The sequence below is a fragment of the Ambystoma mexicanum genome, chromosome 1p (assembly GCF_040938575.1).
Source record: "Ambystoma mexicanum isolate Mex_15411 chromosome 1p, UKY_AmexF1_1, whole genome shotgun sequence".
Lineage (NCBI taxonomy): Eukaryota > Metazoa > Chordata > Amphibia > Caudata > Ambystomatidae > Ambystoma > Ambystoma mexicanum.
This window is the reverse complement of record NC_090921.1, coordinates 206,495,922-206,509,568: the sequence shown is the minus strand read 5'-3', so window position 1 is coordinate 206,509,568 and position 13,647 is coordinate 206,495,922. Positions and strand designations below refer to the sequence as shown.

At 41.9% G+C, this 13,647-nt stretch overlaps 1 protein-coding gene across 1 annotated transcript in view; it reads left to right on the top strand.

The window, feature by feature from the left end:
- Positions 1 to 12,257, top strand: part of LOC138567831 (vomeronasal type-2 receptor 26-like) — a 109,197-nt gene extending 96,940 nt beyond the window's left edge. Inside the window, exon 4 of the mRNA XM_069646329.1 lies at positions 10,736 to 12,257. Within this exon, the coding sequence (XP_069502430.1) occupies positions 10,736 to 11,649 (914 nt within the window). The 3' untranslated portion in view covers positions 11,650 to 12,257. The remainder of the gene's footprint in view (positions 1 to 10,735) is intronic.
- The last annotated feature ends 1,390 nt before the right edge of the window (positions 12,258 to 13,647 follow it).

The following is a 13,647-nucleotide window of genomic DNA, read 5'->3' as shown; positions in this document are numbered from 1 at the left end:
GCCAATTTGGATCAAACACCTGTAGAAACGTTTTTGTTTCTAGAACACATGAGGATTTCCTAAAGCAAAACAGTGTCACGGGTAGTTCAATGACCTGCTTGTCAATTCCATTAATATGTTGCCCTTATGGCAATGGTTAATGGCATGTGTAATTGCCCGTAAGTGGTCGGACCACTTCTAACAAATGCAACTTTAGGTAGGTGCAAATGTTCTTCTCCTGTTGTTGGCAACTCTGCAGGTTCACACTCAGAGCACATTGTCCTAAGGCACACTTGCTGTTCCGTTCCAGAGACAACAAGAAACAAAGATACCATATTCTGGTAAAGTGAGTACTCAGGAGCAGCTAGGAACTTTGTCAATGCCTTCTGGTAAACTGAGTCCTCTGGAATCAGGGCAGTACCTGGTGTGAACATGGGCATCAGAGTAAAATATGCTACAGTATTTTCCAAAATGTTTTAGGCCATAAATGTCATCCATACACAACAGAACATTCCTTAGTCTGTGGCCAAATGAGTATTACGTTCAGACAATCTGCTTTACACATGTTTTGAGCATTATGGTGCAGCATGCAATCCTGTGGCTAGGAATAAACCATGGATACAAATATCTTGTTAGTGTTCTTTAAAGTAATAATGTGGTTGCATGAAGAGACTTCAGTTATGGTTAGATTAAGTTAGTCTGGCTCTTTTACAGGCCACATAAAAACACAATGAGAAATGTTCTCAAACCCTATTTATTTAACTTGTATACATCGGGTGTCAATGCGGTATAATAGCTATTAAAAAAATATAATTCAACACGTAACCATCACTCCAATTATATGGCCTAAGGGGATCATCTGATGTAACCAAGATCTGATTAGAAAGTAGCCTTGATGTATTTTTTTGTTACTTGGAAGAAATTTACTTGGAGTTTAATAACACAAAATATAAACCTTACGGCTAATGTATTTAAGGGGGCCACCTAACTGTTCAACCCTGTGAAATAAACAAGTCACCTGTGATCTGTGCTTTTCTTCAATGAGTGCTAATGGAAAAAGGGTCTCCTCTGTGATTCTTTCTAAGGCTAGAGAAGCAAAGGCTCAGACTCAAAGCTGGTATGTTTTTTGGATATAGACTATTATTGATAAAGAGAGGGTTGAAAAAATGCCTCTCTATCCCTAAAGCTAAGAGGAGTTCCCTATGTCAAAGGAAACTAGTGAACATGTCAGGAAGTCCAGAACTACAATGTTTGTCATGTCCCAGAACCTCCTACTGTACCTAACACTAAAAATCGAATATAACCGGCCAAGGATGGCCTCTTCTTAAAGTAAACAGTGTTCGTTGTGTTTTTACCAATATACTAGTTCCCAGTTTTGCTGGTAATAAAAGTGATGCAAAATAATGTTGCAAAGTAGAAGATACCAATGATAGGTATGTGCTCCTTTCCCCTAGACTTCTTCTTATCTTTAATCACTAGATAACTCATGAGGATCTGTTTTGTAGCTTTGCAGTTGTTGTATCCTACCAGCTTGGCACGCTCCTCTACCAGCCACCTCAACCTCTAATGTGGGTGCAGGTCTCAGACTCAAAATACTTCACACAGCTTGGTTCACTCTCCCTGCCAAGCAAGTGTTCTCCCATAGGCTGTCTCATCTCCACTCACAAGGACCCAGACCCTTTTTTTTTTTTTTTTTATTTGTTTTGGCACAAGCCTTTACAAAATAATACATTTGCATATGCATTTCATTATTATCCACCAACCCTGCCAATTGTTCCTAATTTTTGCTGGATCAAAGTTTACAAATACTTCTACTTTATTTTATTATATTAAATTGTCAAACCACTTTCTGTTATGACCTGGGTTGATGCAAACATCAATGCAGCGTTAGTGCCCGAGATGATTCTATCCCAGAGGAAGTCTGTAACTATGTCTTCCTCCCTTCGCACGAGATCTCTAAAAAGTCTAAATCGTAGTGGCCATGTGCCTTCACAATCCATTAGAACATGTCTTAACGTTTGTTTGGCAGGGTTTCCACAGACTGCGCATAGTTTTTTTGCCATGTCCCCTTGGTTGCGTTTTACCAGAACAGCACCACAATGGACAAGGTTCAGTCTCATTCTGAGGAAGTCTGAACGCAGTTCCCTATTAGGGGACTTCAGGAGATATCGGGAGAGACACCCGAGTTTCTTTTCTCCTTTCAGGAAAGTGTTTTGCATTGGGTCCTCTCTTACTTTTTCTACCGTTTTAATCCAGTCCCATTGTTCGAGTCTTCTTTTTACATTAAGTGGATTTAGGACCAAGATCTCTTCATTTAGATCTACTGCATCCAGTCTTTCCATCGTTTTCTCTTCTAATGAGGCGAGGATGGTTGATCTCTTTAGTAGTGCTTCATGTCTAAGATCTCCATACATTGTCGAGTCTTTACTTGTTATTATTTCTCGATATAATGAGATGAGCTTCCAGTCTGCCATACAGTTCAATGATTTTAGACCTAGTTCAAATCTCAGACTTTTTAAGGAGGCACAATTTGGGAGGCCCAGAGCTTTTTTCCATAGATGGCCCTCAAAATTGTCCCAGTTTGTGAACCGGAGATCCGGCTTTGCTTCTAAGCCATATAGGATGACTGGGACCACTTTGGCTAGATAAAACTTCACCAATGGGAGGATGGAGAACTGTATAGTTTAGCTTAATCATTTGTGATGTAAATTGTTTAACTTTCGCCATGATTTCGTTTTCTGCTTTGTATATTGCTGGATGGGCATGGATGTTATAGCCCAGGTATTTTATAGTTTCAACGGTTCTTATCCGTTCTCCTCCCATGTTCCAGTTTCTACATTTTGTTTTTGATAGTGGATGTTTGAAGATCAAAATGTTTGATTTGGCTGGGTTAGCTGTCAATTTATTTAGTTCCACATACTCATTCATTCTATCAAGTAGATGCTGTAAACCGATCGTTGTTCTGTCGAGGAGAATTATATCGTCCGCATACGCAAGCCAACAGATCTTCCTCCCATTTAACATTGGGCTTAACAAAGCAGATGATTGTAAAAAAGGGCCCATATCTGCCAAGAACAGGTTGAAGAACAGGGGCGCTCCCAGGCAGCCTTGTTTTACCCCTCTATTCACTTCAACCAGTCTTGAGAGATGTCCCATTGCATCAAGCCGTATTCTCAAATTAGTATCTTTATATAGTTCCACTAGAATTGATAATAGTGGTTCTGGCATTCCCCATTTTCGGAGTTTCTCCCAAAGTAGCACTCGTTCTACCTGATCAAATGCTTTGGACAGGTCTATCCAGGCTCCGTACATTGTTTGTTTTTTTCCCCCTCTTTTTTGTTCGTTTAGGATGTTTAGGATCAGGCCATTAATGGATGTTGAATGGCCTTTGCGGAATCCTGTTTGATAGCGTGACAAAATATTGGACTCTTCAACCCATTTCATGATGTGATTTAGTAGGAGTTTCATGAAGATTTTACTTTCAATGTCCAACAATGCTATTGGTCTGTAGTTACTTGCTACTCTCCGATCCCCAGTTTTAAAAAAGGGTACTATGAGAGCCGTTTTCCAGGATGCTGGAAATGTTCGTTGTTTTAATATTTCCTTAAAAAGAGTGGATAAAAGCTTTGACCACAGCACTGGTTCATTTCTCAATGCCTGGTAAATCAGGCCATTTAGTCCCGAAGCTTTAGATGTCGTGGAGTTGGCTATGATTTCAAGTATATCCTCCTCCTTAAAGTTAAGTTGCCAGTGGATATCTGTTTTGTTTCTGAATTCGCAGTTGATTTTGCTCTTGAATGTTTCTGTCAGATATCTCACCCAACTATCTTCTGACACTAGATTACATAATGATTGTGTCTGGTCCCCTTCGAATTTGTTCAATATTCCCCAGAAGTTCTTACTGTTTCTTTCTCTAAGGGTGCTAAGTATATGCTCGCCATCTGTTTGCATCCGAAGGGCTTTATGCGAGATTGACCATGATTTATAATTTGCTTTTTGGTTTCTTATCTCAGTTTTCATTTTTCCAAATGAGTATCCTGCTCTTTTTATATCTCTTAGGGCTTTTCTATGCTCTCTTTTTTTTCTTTGTGTGAGTTCATCGAAGGCATGAAGATGTTTCTGTTTGGTTTCTCCCGCTAAATATTTGGGCATTAGAGTTGCCCATAGAAAATTGGTAAATCGTTCTGGGTCACATTGGCCCTCATTACGACCCTGGCGGTAAGGGCTTTACGCCAGCGTTAGCTGCGCCGACCCCTTACCGCCAACTACGAGTTCCCAAAGCGCCATGGTCACTTTTCCGCCCGCTTTTTGCGGGCGTAAAAATCCATGGCGCTATGGGACCTTGGTGTTAATTACGCCACCGTAATGTACGGTGGCGTAATTAACGCCTTCCCCACTCCCATTGAGCCCTATGGGGCCGAAATGGGAATGGGGAAGGGTAAATGGGTCAATGGGGACTTACCGCCCCGCCAACCTCGGAATGGGGCGGTAAGTGCGCCATCCGCCATGGCCTAAACGGACTTTACGCCATGGCGGAAAAGTCCGTCGATGGCGGAAAAAATCCGCCAGGGTCGTAATGAGGGCCATTGTGTTTTCCAAAAGTGTTCCGGGAGCCCTTTAAGTTTTCCATTTAGTTTGATTCCCCCATCTTTGTATTTTACAACTCTAAGTTTTCCTTTTTTACCTTCTAGCAGCTGAAGTTCTCTTTCAGCCTCTGTTATTATAATATTTTCAAATGACAGCTCCAATCTACTGTGATCACTGCCTAGCTCCTGTTTTATTTTTAGAGTAGAGGGCAAAGCATGTAGGGTTTTTTAAACAAAAATATAGTCTATGGCGGAGGATGTATTCCCTCTTCTCCAGGTTGTGTATGGTTCTTGGTCACCCTCTAGTGTACACATTACCATGTGAAGATCCCATTCATCCATAAATTCCTGCCACTTTTTCCCCTGACTGATTTTCCCATGAGACATTCGATCTAAGCCTCCTTTTTGAGGATATAGGCAGTTCGAATTAAAGTCTCCTGCCATCACGATTTTACAAGCGGCTAAGGTTGTTTTTAGTAGTTCGAATAGTGATGCTAGGTTTTCTAAGAAGCAGTTTAGTTTCGATGTTGCAGGGTTCCAGTAAATATTTACAAAGACCCAAGTTGTAATAGTTTCTTGTAATTTTACTTCGGCTCTACATGCTTGGATACCCTGGGGATTTTTCCATATTTCTGTAACATTTTTAAAAACTTGATTTTTTTAGTGCTATCAATAGGCCTCCCGAGGGACGTCCTAGTGGTTTTTGCGCAGCTGATAGACAGTAAACTGTGTATCCTTCAATATTTAGTGGGTTTACCAGCCAGGTTTCTTGTAATAGAACTACATCTCCCTGGCTGAATAGATATGATCGTGTTTCTTTGCGTCTAATGACACTAGAGCCCCTTGTATTCCAGCTAAAGATATTTACATTGTTCCTTCTAAAGTCGTTGTGTGCCCAGGCCCAGTTTCTGTAATACTTCTGTCAGTATTTCTGGGAGGAACAAAAGAGTGTTGTCTTTTTCTTTGAAATCTTTTTCTGAATTTCCTTTCTTTATGAGAATCGCCTCATTTTGAGGTATTTTTCCTTTGATTGAGTGTACAGGGTTGTGTTGTTTACTCATAACGTCGCTTTCCCTGTCATTGCATGAGACCTCTAGCCCGTAGGATTCTAATTCAACTGAGTTTTGTAGAATGTCATTTTTTGCATTCTTAGAGGACAGGAGAAGTTCAACCAAAAATGGGTCAGTTGACAGTGGGAATTTCACGCTCTCGATGTCTTTAGATTTGAAGGAGTGAAGATTTGCAGTTTTTTGTATTATGTCTAAAATCACTCCCCGATTCAAGGCTTTGTGGCGTCCATGGTTTGATCGTAGTCTCAACCAAACCCTTTGGATTTTATTTTCCAACGATGTATTTTGGATTGGTTGATCACATGTTACTGAGGAGTGTTGGGACCCTACTTTGTTTTCCTCGTAATGTGTAAGAATGTCAAGCCTAACAAATTTTCCTTCTCCATTTTGAGTTTTGTCATCGTTTATTTCGGGTATGTTTTTTCCCATCGTGTTTGTTAAGGTCGATGACTTAGAAGGAATTGAACTAAATTCCTTGATGGCCACTTGCTTCTTTGATAAGAAAATTGGGGCAATTTTCATGTTTTCATATTGATCTATGGCAATGGTTTTGCCACCAGCTTTATTTTTTCCAAGCTGGAGGTTTTTTTTAATGAAGATAGGAGCCCATTTTACTGCTTTTGCTGTAGTCTCTTTTTGGTGTTGTGCATCTAGGTTATTTTTTACTGGTAGTTTCTCCAGGTTTAGTTGCTGTTTCAATTCCTTTTCAGCCTCTGCGATTTTCTTTTTTAGGTTATCCTTTTGCCCTATCTCCTCCTCTGTTTGCAAACCAATACTTGCTTTTGTTATTAAGGCTATGTCATCCAATTGTTTTTCTTCAATCGTTTTGGTTTTTGCAGAAACTTTAGTCCTACATTTCTGATTCACCTTTTCCGTATAGGATTTTTTTTTTTTTGTGCCGTTGTAAGGGGCTTTAGGATCTTCTATAGTGCTTTCTTGTTCTCCACTGTACCCAGTTGATCGCATTTGTTCTTGTGCGTTTCCTTTCTCTTTTCTGTTTTTGTTATAATTTATTCCTTTATTATGTTTCCTTTTTCCTCTAGGTTGTATAGATTTGGATCTCTCTCTCTTTGCAAGGCGATTCCTCCTTTTTCTTCTCCCTCTTGATGTTTGTTCTCCTCGTTCTTGCCATTCTTGCGTTTGTCCCGTTTGAATGCTTTTTTGATTTTCACATTCTTTTTTTTTTTGTGTGTTTTTTCCAACATCTGCGTCTTCCTCTAGTACCGTTGCGAGTCTTAGAAATTCTTCCATTATGGAGTCTGAAAGTGGCAAATCATCAAGTGAATATTCCTGAATTTTTTGTGGAGTTTTTTCTTTTTGGGTTGGGAACGAATGTCCTTTCAAAGTTGATAGAACCTCTTGTAGCAGTCTATTGTTTTGTTTTCCGGTTTCATTTTTTTCTTTCAATGATTGCTGGATGGATGAGATATCGAGTCCTTGCTTTACAGTCTCGAGTTTTAAGGCCTGAATTTGGGTGCTCAATTTTGTGTTAATAGCATTCCCCAAACCCACTAAAGTGGAATCGCAAAGTGTTCTTTCTTTTGTTATTTCTAGCAATGTCCCATTTTGCGATTGAACCTCTCCTTTTAACATCTCAAAGACTGAGACCAATGAGCTAAGAACAAAATTCAAGGCTTTCAATGTATCTGCATTTACGTTTGTTTGTGCTTTCTCATCGTTTTTTGTGTCTGTTTCCCTTTGGCCCTGAAAAAGCTGTGTGACATTTGTTGTTGGCTGTAAGTTTTCAGGCATTGGAGAAGGCACCTTGTCCCCCTCCTGGCATACGGGGCCTTCTTTTTCCAGATTTGTTGATATCGCGTGTATTTCTGTGCTGGAAGTGGGGGTTTGTGGAATCCTTGGGTCTTCCCAAAGAATGAGTGATTCACCTTCGATGTCACTATGGCTTTTATGTCGCTTTTTCCCAAAAATAATTTCTATTTTACTTTGCATCCTTTTAGTTGTGATGGTATATTCCAACCCCCGCTTCCAATTTTGCATTATAGCAACATGTAGGTTTTTCTCTGTTGGAATTTTTACTGGTGTGCTATGGATTTCTTCAGCATGTACCAGAACTTGGATTTGCAACGGGGTGTTTAAATTTACGTTCTCCTGAGCCTGTTGAATAGTTGGTGTGCTTGCTACATCGTTTTGATTTAAATAAGATCCATCCCCTGCCCCTTCCATTTCTTTTGTACTGCGGAGTCTCATTCAACTTATTGTTTAGTTGATAGACAGTCTGTAATGTATATATTGTTTATCAAAGTAGAGTTCAAGGAGAGTATGTCAAAAAATATTTCAAAAAACTTAACTAGATTGTAGACTTTCTGCGAACAGAGGCGCTTGCTGCCAAGGATTTTTATATCTTGATAATATATCAGTTACACCTTGTCGGAGATCAAAAATGTCTGTTTGTTGCGAAACCTGTTTTGCGATCCTGACGTGATCAAAGGAAGTAATATCCCGCAGTTTCACGTAGGATCTTGGGTGTATTATACTAATAAAGTTATATGGTGTGGGTCCTTACCTCAATACCACCTCCTCTGTTGCTAGGTAAAACAGGTTCCGTCTCAGTTCCGATGTTGAGTTGGTAGAAACAGCCGCACAACAGCCAGCACCCTTGACCCCGCCGGGCTTAACGCCGCAAGGGTGGTTGACTCTGTGCTTTGTAGCTGGTAAGGTCACGTGATGAGTCACGTGTGCTGCCCGGGTCCCGCCTCCTCCAGGAAGCGACCTCACGCAAGCAAAAGCACCTGGATGGCTCGCAGTTTCTGCAGAATGCAGAATAAATAAACGTTCGTTTTTAACAAAGTGAAAGCAGGTTTTCAGGCAGCAGCATTCGCCGCTCGGCTGGTTGACTCTGTGCTTTGTAGCTGGTAAGGTCACGTGATGAGTCACGTGTGCTGCCCGGGTCCCGCCTCCTCCAGGAAGCGACCTCACGCAAGCAAAAGCACCTGGATGGCTCGCAGTTTCTGTAGAATGCAGAATAAATAAACGTTCGTTTTTAACAAAGTGAACGCAGGTTTTCAGGCAGCAGCAGACCCTTTTTGTTTTCAACATTGTTTTTTCATATTTGTGCGGCCACCCACACTTGCATTGTATCCACTTGGTTCACTCTGGTCCCAAATATACAGCTCTCTCTCTCATGTTTTTCAGGGTCCCAGACCCTCTCTTTCATCAGGGTCCCAGACCCACTTACTCGAGTGCGGGTCGTAGACTCACACTGTTGTGTTATATCCGCTTGGTTCACTCTCCTGCCAAGTATACAAGTGTCTCTCATTTGCTTCAGGGTCATAGACCCTCTATTTCATCAGGGCCCCAGACACTCTTACTTTTTGGTGCGGGTCCCAGACTTGCATTGTTGCATTGTATCCACTTAGTTCACTCTCCTGCCATGTATACAACTGTCTTAACCTTGCTTCAGGGTCCCAGACCCTCCAACATTTGGATGGGGTCCCAAACTCACACTGTTGCATTGTATCTTCTTGGTTCACTCTCCTGTCAAGTATACAACTGTCTCTCATGTGCTTCAGGGTACTAGACCCTCGCTTTCATCAGGATCCCAGACCCTCTTACTTTTGGGTGCAAGCACTGTTGTGCTGTATCTGCTTGGTTCACTCTCCTTCCAAATGCACAACTGTCTCTCATTTGCCTCTCTTTTGAGTTCCTGTGCTCCCCCGGCCCTCTAACAGCTCCCAGGCAACGGCATATGTTTGTTTCCTTCTCCGAGACACCAGCGGTTTGCGGGCGGCTGTGTCCCTTCAGGAGGTTACAGTAGCCTTCAGTCATTCAGTGGCATCTGCCGCACCTCTGCTGTCTGATGCCTTTCTCTGTGTGGTTGTTCTGTCTCTCCCACGCCTCGCCTAGCCCTGCATGACTCCCGATATTCCTTTGCGGGGGACTTCTCTCCCCCTCTCACATCTCTCCTGTGCTTCGGCTTGAAATGTAACTGCCCGCAAACTCCCACATGGGATTGATCTATTGCTTTAGCACAATCGCTGGCCTTTGCAAACTAGACCACTCATTCTGCTTCTTAAGAGTGATCTTTAAACTCACGGCCATCTTCATCACAGTACCAGCATTAAAGCTACATATGTCATATTTTTTTACTTAACCTGTCAACAAAATATATTGGCTCTACCCAGGAAAGGGTTAGGAGGATTTAGAGTTGGAGAAGGGATTGAATATGTTAACGAGGGGTGATACCGCATTTCCTATTGATGGTCGCCCCCAATCCCATAGGGGGATTCCCTCCCCATGTGATCCCACCTCAGTGCACCACCAACAGGGGAACTATTGTACTGTGGACACACCACCATGGTCCCATGGGGAAGGTCTCCCACTAGGGGAGAAGGGACAAGATCCTCAGATTCGTCACAGCTCAGTTTGGGGAATCTGCCCCTTGGTTTATAACTCGAGATAGAGAAACCGTGAAGTCTGCTTTATTTACACAAACATGGTTGTGTGCCACTTGTGCGAGCTATTTTATCAACAGGCCAAGCATACCAGATGTATAGTCTGATAAGGTATGCCATGTATCTAAATGGATCCTGCCTGTAGCCCTTAAGGCAATCACGTATGCTCTCATTGACTTTTTTCTCTTGCGATGCCATAACTTAGGAGGCATTGACCATTCTAAAATCACATGCATCCTTCACATTTAGGTTTAGTCAGTAGTGTATGTCTTAAAGAACTTTGCAAATAACCCCTTGCCTCTATTGTGGGAGGTGCAGCAATTCCTGACTACTTCAGAATATTTACAATTGGGTTGATTAATGTAATGGTGTGTATGGTATCAATATGACCCACAGGGGAAAGATGTTGCAATGATTAACTATGACAAACTCCCAACTTAAAGCGTCTGGGGACTATTCAGTTCACAAAGATGTTACTGCAATCAACTCGACTCCTGGCTGATATACTATGAGTAAGTTAAGAATATGTCAGAGATACTTATAGCAGCTTTCTTGTTTCATGAATAGCCCTCTCCAAAGATAACACAAGGTTGCTCATAATAATTTCATTGAAAATGTAACCCTATTTTAGGACTAAAACATTGTTAATTTTTTTAATGTTATCTGCCTTAATGGTTTTCTCTTGCAGATTCTACCAGTTGCTGGGTGTGTCCCAGTGACCTTTGGCCCAATGGGAACAGTACTCAATGTGTACCAAAGAGAATGGAATTCCTTTCTTTCAAAGAGCCACTGGGGGCTACCCTCACCAGCGTTGCTTCGTTTTCCTCATTGTCTACAGCTGCCATTTTGTTTGTTTTCCTTAAGTTCAGAGAGACTGCCATAGTGAAAGCTAATAACCGAGAACTAACTTACCTCCTCTTGGGTACCCTTGTGTTCAGCTTTCTCTGTTCCTTTCTCTTTATTGGAGTTCCTCTGCAAATCACTTGCTTAATACGCCAATCTGCTTTTGGGATCACATTTGTGTTATGTGTTTCTTGTGTTTTGGCCAAAACTATCATGGTGGTCATCGCCTTCAATGCCACAAAGCCTGGTAGTAACAGCAGGAGGTGGCTGGGCCCTCAGGTTCCAGTAATTACAGTATCTGCTGGCACACTTGGTCAGGTTGTCATCTGTGTCTTATGGCTGCTGCTCTGCCCTCCTTTCCCTGAGCGGAACACGAAAACCAAGACCGGGATCATCATCCTTCAGTGCAATGAATGTTCAGATGCCGCCCTCTGGTGCATGCTGGGATATATGGGACTATTGGCTTGTGTCAGCTTTCTGGTGGCCTTCTTGGCACGCAAATTGCCAGACAGCTTCAACGAGGCAAAATGGATCACCTTCAGCATGCTAGTGTTCCTGAGTGTGTGGCTGTCCTTCATCCCAGGATATCTGAGCACACAAGGAAAATATATGATTGCTGTGGAGGTTTTTGCAATAATCTCTTCCAGTGCAGGGCTGCTTACTTGCATTTTTATGCCAAAATGCTACATCATTTTACTGAGACCTGAAAAAAATAAAAGAGAACATTTGTTAGGGAAAAGATTGGTAAAAAACAAATAAAAATCTTTTCATTGGAAAACTTTGAACTGCTGAGTAATTCACTATAGACCCTATAATATTATTGTAATATCATCAGAGTATAGAAGGACAAACATGTCTATCAAATTCTTCATTGGGAATGCTGCATTACATTTATGAAATACTAGAATAAAGGGGCTTGAGACACCAACTGTAGATAAGCCCAATTAACTACCCAGGCAAACCATAACTATACAATATTTCTCTTACCTGCATGTAACTCTGAATACCTGCCTGTTTATAGCCTCTTGAGGCCTCCACTTCCACATTTTCCTTGGGAACAAATCTTCTAGCATTGCCTTTATTTACATCAGCCTCTTTTCCCAATACCTTATTACTCTCAAACCTTCACTGTCACACATGCATCATTGATGGAGTACAAGAGTGACCCCACATGACTAAGACATTCAAGCATGATCATTCTTCATTACCCTCAAAAGTACTGAATACATTTGATTACTCTTCTGCCCTTAAAGATTCCTAGCCCATACCTGTTCTGAGGGTGATTAAATACCAGGTGTAGCCCTTTAACATATGATAAAGGTAAGGGACGCCTGGTGCTATGTCTATGGTCCACCAGGCAAATATGCAGTAAGAAAAAATGGGATTGGACCAGCTAGACCGAAGATGACAGAATACTGTTTACCCATTCTTAGTAAAATAACATATTTATTTTACATTTACGGAAAATGGTTTCACAAAATTTAATACACTAGGCTCAATGTACACAAAATATCCCTCCGTATTCTATTCAATCATCACTCATAAATACACTTCTCATGCTCACATAGATGGTAACAATGGGGTAAAATAATGTTCCCAATTCAAAATATAATCAAGTAAATGTCACTTTAACACTTTAACAATAAACAATGTTACCCTCTGTACATCTCCAGGGGTTGGAAAAATATTGTCGACACATGTTTTGGTTGGGTTTCCAAGCAGGGGTAGGGTCTCCTTGCTCAGTTATAACAATCACCCCTCCTCAGGACAGAGTGCAAACGTCAAGTGCACGTTGCCTCTTCATAAACAAAAATTGGAGGGTATATCAGGAGAGCCTCAGTTCTCCTCCGGACTACCAGGGGCCGGTGACTCGGCAGTGTGGAGAAAATCCTAGTGTGTGTTCTGCCAAACGTGTGGAATCTACATCAAGTTAGTTCCTCACTCCGATAAAAGGGGGTCCTAGGTGGGGGATCAGTCAATCCAGCTCAGCATTTTCCTTATTCAGGGTGCCAGGTAAGTCGATAGCAGTGGACTTAGTTGTCCAAACAGTATAAGCCCTTCGGGCGTCTGTGCGTGGGCCCAGTAATAGCAGCTCTTGCAAAGGTTCGGTCTCTGTGATGCTGTGGTTCGTGAGCTCGAATCAATGGGGCTTGGCAAAACTGAATGGTGTGGCTGTAGTCCGCATCAGCGAATCACGTCTCGGGCTGTAAGAGACCGAACCTCTGCAAGAGCTGCCATTATTGGTCCCACGCATAGACGCCCAAAGGGCTTATACTCTTTGGACAACTGGGTCCACTACTATCTACTTACGTGGCGCCCTGAATAAGGAAAATGCCAAGCTGGATTGACTGGACCCGCACCTAGGACCCCCTTTTATCGGAGTGAGGAACTAACTTGATGTAGATTACACATGTTTGACAGAACACAAGCTAGGATTTTCTCCACACTGCTGAGTCACCGGCCCATGGTAGTCAAGAGGAGAACTGAGGCTCTCCTGATACACCCCCCCTTTTTTGTTTATGAAGAGGCAACGTGCACTTGACGTTTGCACGCCTTCCTGAGGAAGGTTGATTGTAATAACTGGGCAAGGAGGCCCTACCCCTGTTTGGAAACGCAACCGAAACATGTGTCTATGATATTTTTCCAACCCCTGGAGATGTAAGGAGGGTCGCATTGTTTATTAGTAGAGTGTTAAAGTGACATTTACTTGGTTATATTCTGAATTGGAAACATTATTTGACCCCATTGTTAGAATCT